This window comes from Teleopsis dalmanni, chromosome 2 (assembly GCF_002237135.1).
Source record: "Teleopsis dalmanni isolate 2A chromosome 2, ASM223713v2, whole genome shotgun sequence".
NCBI lineage: Eukaryota > Metazoa > Arthropoda > Insecta > Diptera > Diopsidae > Teleopsis > Teleopsis dalmanni.
In genome coordinates, this window is record NC_051847.1 from 181,063,071 (window position 1) to 181,067,996 (window position 4,926).

The following is a 4,926-nucleotide window of genomic DNA, read 5'->3' on the forward strand; positions in this document are numbered from 1 at the left end:
TCAATATTAAACCAATTAAAATGGCTATTTCAATAATGATTATTAATATAAGATAAATTTTGTTTATAACAAATTGACGCCGTATACGCCTAATAATGGCACGTGATTTGGACAAGTCATCATTGGCATTTTGTAAACGACGCGTGGAACGTAGTAAAGATTCACGTTGTTCACTTAATTCAGAAAGAACCTGGAATATAAGAATTTAGTTTAGTTGAAAATACCAAAATATATATACACAGTTATGATAGAATTTAGAGCTAATATCACAAAGTTTTTAGTCCCCAAAATAATTGTCTATTTGAGAAATATAAAAGTTACTAAAAACTTTTTTTATTTTTAGTGTACATGAACGAAAACAGAAAAAAAGCCAATTGATAAATAAATCGTAAAAATAAAGTATGTATGGTTGGGACACACTACGCAAACCCTTCAGTGAAATCGCACATGCTTCTCGCTCAAAGGCTGCGTGTAGAAGGACAATCAACAGAGAGTCGGGCAAATCTTTCAGTGAACTAAGAGCTATAGCGCGTGTTAGAAATAATTGGAAATCTTTTGTGATTAGACTAAGTTCTTGAATTTATATTTTTAAACATGTCAATAATAATAATAATAATATAAACACATGAATGAACATAATTTTATAAAAAATTAAAATAATATAATCTCCACGAATTTTACTTATAGGATGATCAATAGAAAAGCTTTTAAAAGAAATCAGAGGCACTAAAAATTTATAATAAGGGGAATAATTATTATTCTTTGATCAATATGTATACAATGTAACATATATAGTTACATATATATATATCTGAAACATCAGATGGCGTTCTGTTATAAGGCATTCATACAAGAGCGATTCAAAAGGTCAATAAAAAACTAGCGTCAAAAGCAGAATTGCGAAAATGATAGAAGAAATAAATAAAATCGAATAGTTACACCTTGTAAGTCACTGGCTGAAGTTGGAAGAAGTTAAACAATTGAAAAGGGATAGAGAGGTGTGGTCGAAGAGAACTCAACAAAATAGTAACGGAAACTTAGAAGATTAATGTATGAAAGAAACAATAAATTTTTGTTATATATATATAATTGAATAACTAATACAGATAATAACAAATTGTAAATACAAACATTGTTGTACTACTTATAAGGATCTTGCCGAGTAGGTAAACCAGCCTTAAAATAGGTTAATTTAAACAGGATTCAAAAATTTCGACAACAAATAATATTATCATATGCAAAAACGAACCTATAAGGTTGACTATTTATTTTGTTGACTAGGTATACCGGCCTTAACACGGAAAAGATATAAACAAAATACAGGAATTTCGAAACAAATAATATCATATGCCATAACGGATATATGAGACAAAGCGAAAGTTTTAAATCAGAACAGTTGACATCGGACACCTCGTGTTCATAGTCGAATGAAACACTCTATTTGGACTTTCACAATACACGTACGTCCAACTTAATTAAAAAAAAAGTAAAGTTTTCGCATAAACATGCGGGTATATGGAGAAACAATCACAACTTCGCACAAAACAGTACATACATACAACCTACACTCTATATAAGTTCTAAGAACGGGTCTATGTCCCGCAGCCACTTTTCAATAACGACGTTCAAATGCCTTTCAACGCCTGCCAAAGAGGCAAATCAAGCAGATCCTAGCGGGTTACAAAAACACTATATATAATATAATATTTTTTTATTATACTATATTTAATATAAAAACAAGAATAAAGCTAATTTTTTTCTAAATAAAACAATATTCTAAACAGCATTTCTAAATAAATTCAATTCGGAATAAATTAATTGGCTCTTTAAATCTTGACACCAATTCTAGTAAAGTATATGGTTTGTAGAAAATCGTTCATTCATTAATTTAATTATGAAACTCCTCACAAATATATTTCAATTAATGTCATAATATTAATTCAAGTTCATTACAAACCTCAGTGCCCAATTGCTCTGACTCTATAGCAATTTGATTGGAACGCTGAAGGCTGGCGCTTGTTCTTTCCAAAACATCGTATGTGTTTTCAATCAACTGTTCTTGTTGCTGTATTGCCTGATTATCATGTTGTGCCGGAACATTTTGCCAATAAGACATATTAAACTAAATTATGCTTTTTTATCAACTGTATAAAAATAAATGCGCACACAAAAATATTCATTTAATGTCAATCAGCTGTTCGAAGAAAACACAAAGACCGTTATTCACAATAGAAAATCATATGTAAAAATTTTATTAACAAATACAAAAACAAGTACAGAAGTAAATAAAAACAACAGTAAATTCATTCAGCAGAAAAAGCGTATGATGTTTCATTGCTTTTCATCAGTTTTGCTGCATTTTCGGTGCCGAGTATATTACTTAACTGTAGGGTATCGTATTTTGTGTATAACACAGTTATACTCATGGATCCTTCCAATCCGTCACGAGAGTTTTGATTGCTTCTATGCATCAAATTAATTACTTCGGAGTAGAAATTTGGCCATATTGGCGGTTGATACATGATAAGATGACGTATGCCTTTGATACGAGTGCGTCGAAAGAAATGCGATCTTTCCGAATAGAGTAGGAAGTGTGCACCACTATGGTAGAACATATCACGGGAACGTGCTATTTTTGCGTCCTTGGTGTACTCACAAATTTGTACAAATGATACCGTTTCCGACTTAAAATAATTGCGCAAACGTACATAATCGAAGTAGCTTGGCACATATATCATACAATGTGCATGAGACGGATTCCGATAGCGTGGCAATATTTCATTTATAAAATAATCAAATCGTTTATCAAATGAACTTTCCAAACTGTTGACATCTACACGATGAAATATTTGTGGAATATTAATTATAACATTACTTATACTGCCAGAAATGACTGGATTTGTTACGCGTATTTTGCCCTGGTAGTTTGTACATTTATGATTGAAAATGCTACGAAATTCTGGAAGATCGTGTGAAGTTAGTAGCACTGTTTGTCGGTAAAAATTTGAATATCCATTTAAACACCAAGGCCGTACTCGTTGAAAATCAGTATTATGCAAAGATTTTAAAGGTAAATGCATATGTTCCATTACATGCAGTAAATTTTCCCAATTTTGTGCGAGTATTAATTCCGCTTGATCAATTATCAACATTTCAATTGAGTTAAGAAAATCATAATCCCGTTCAGGAGTGCCTGCAGCACCTACAATCATGCGAAGACCTAGCGGAGATGCAATCAAAATGTCTGATGCATAGAATTCGGTGTAAAGCTTTAAACACTTTTTCGTAATAGTTATCCCAATCCGAAAATTGTCATCTGTATTGCCACTAAAGGTTTTAACATAATCTTCAGGTTTAGGATTCGTTTTGGGAAAGCTTATAGTGTTACCCGTATATTCCTGAACAAACCTTTCGTAGTTTATAACTGACTTGCTTTTATCTCCAGTTTCGCCAAGTAAAAGTGTAGTTAAAGTATTTACAATGCCAAATGCCGTTTCGCGGAAAGGTACAATGAATAGTATTTTTGGACGCACTAATCCTTGATCACGGTAACTATCAGGCACTATATAACCGCTTTTTGCTTTCTTCTTATCCTGAGTAAGAGCAGTAATTTTGGCGTTATGATGTACAATACGTGAACGAGTTTTTAGCATATGATTAAGCGCATGTAAGCAGAACACTTGTCTTAACTCGTCACCATTTTCTAGAGATCGATGTGGAAAAAAAATGTCTTGGTAATTATTTAATATTGTGAACACTTCAGTTTGCAATTGCGAAAGTGGGAGATTGATATGAGAGCTTAGAACTGTTTTTACACACATTTTATCTAAGGTTTCCACATCTTTTATTCGCTTCAGTTTGTTTTGCAAACCAGTGTAAGATTGTTGTATTTTAGTAATTGCTTCATTTGAATTTGATTCTTGCCCTACTTTATTAAAGTATGGAACTTCCAAATTGATATTCTTCATTGCAGGCCACATCAGTTTTTGTTTATATAATGCCGGTGGAGTAGCTAACAAATTTTCCACATGATCAGCAGTCAATTCATACTCAAGACGGTCTGATAGTACATCAAAAATTTGTTTATTTTCATGAATTTCTTTTTCGTTATCATCATCGTCTTCATCTTCACTTTCATCAGTATCGAATTCATCAATATCTTCTGGAACCTTCTCATCTTCGTGTTTATCACTTTCAGCTTCACTTAAATCAGAATCCTCAGATTTACTATCCATTTCAGAGCTCTCATTGTCATCGCTTTCAGTGTCATCGTCACTTAACACATTATTCTTAGTGTCTGTATTTGAAACAGCAGTTACAAGTGCTTCAAAATGATCTTCATCCTCTTCATCAGTGCTGCCTAAATCTTGTAAAGCTAAGTCGTTGTACATTGTTGAGGAAGGCGTATTTGCATATTTGTCTTCATATACCTTTTGTTTACGATGAAACTCCTCCATTTCCTTTCCTCGCTGTATAAACTTATAATTTTTTCGTTTCTTATCAACAATGCCATTTTTAATTTTATTTGTTGGTTGTTTTTTATAATTCTTTGATTTTTTCCACTTATTCGGATTTTTTTGTTTTGAACGTGGTGCCATTTCTTTAACCTGCATAAAATGACATGTTCTTCCTTCTTTTTATTATAAAACTATTCACAATAAAACAAACCTAGTATTTGCTTCGCTTCTAAGAAAATATATGGCTATATATGTATGTGCAACACATATTGAATAGAATGTTTTAACAGTATAACAGAAGTCGTAATTTTTTCTTTCAGGGTAGCAAAGAAATACTCACAACTTACGAAAGAAAACATTTGAAGCAACAACAATGCTATTAAAATCTTAAGTCTCAAGTTTCAGTGCAGCTAAATTCAAAAATCAATCTTTTATGAGTGTTCACTGGAAAGATGTTTCAAAATTGCAA

At 31.9% G+C, this 4,926-nt stretch overlaps 2 protein-coding genes across 2 annotated transcripts; both read right to left on the bottom strand.

The window, feature by feature from the left end:
* Window positions 1–7: 7 nt before the first annotated feature.
* On the bottom strand, window positions 8–2,186 carry LOC119679731 (vesicle transport v-SNARE 13-like; the record flags this gene model as incomplete). Its single annotated transcript, XM_038092233.1, has 2 exons — window positions 1,958–2,186; window positions 8–190 (listed from the first exon to the last, which is right to left on the bottom strand). Coding segments are annotated over exons 1-2 (342 nt in total), but the record flags the coding sequence as incomplete, so codon positions are not given.
* Window positions 2,187–2,226: 40 nt separating this feature from the next.
* LOC119679730 (digestive organ expansion factor homolog) lies at window positions 2,227–4,926 on the bottom strand. The gene is made up of 2 exons (XM_038092232.1): window positions 4,669–4,926; window positions 2,227–4,607 (listed from the first exon to the last, which is right to left on the bottom strand). Exon 2 carries the CDS (start codon window positions 4,596–4,598, stop codon window positions 2,304–2,306), a length of 2,295 nt encoding a protein of 764 aa, XP_037948160.1. The 5' UTR covers window positions 4,599–4,607; window positions 4,669–4,926; the 3' UTR covers window positions 2,227–2,303.

Excerpts from the sequence above, each read along its gene's own strand:
- LOC119679730 (XM_038092232.1), bottom strand. The coding sequence starts at position 4,598 with ATGGCACCACGTTCAAAACAAAAAAATCCGAATAAGTGGAAAAAATCA.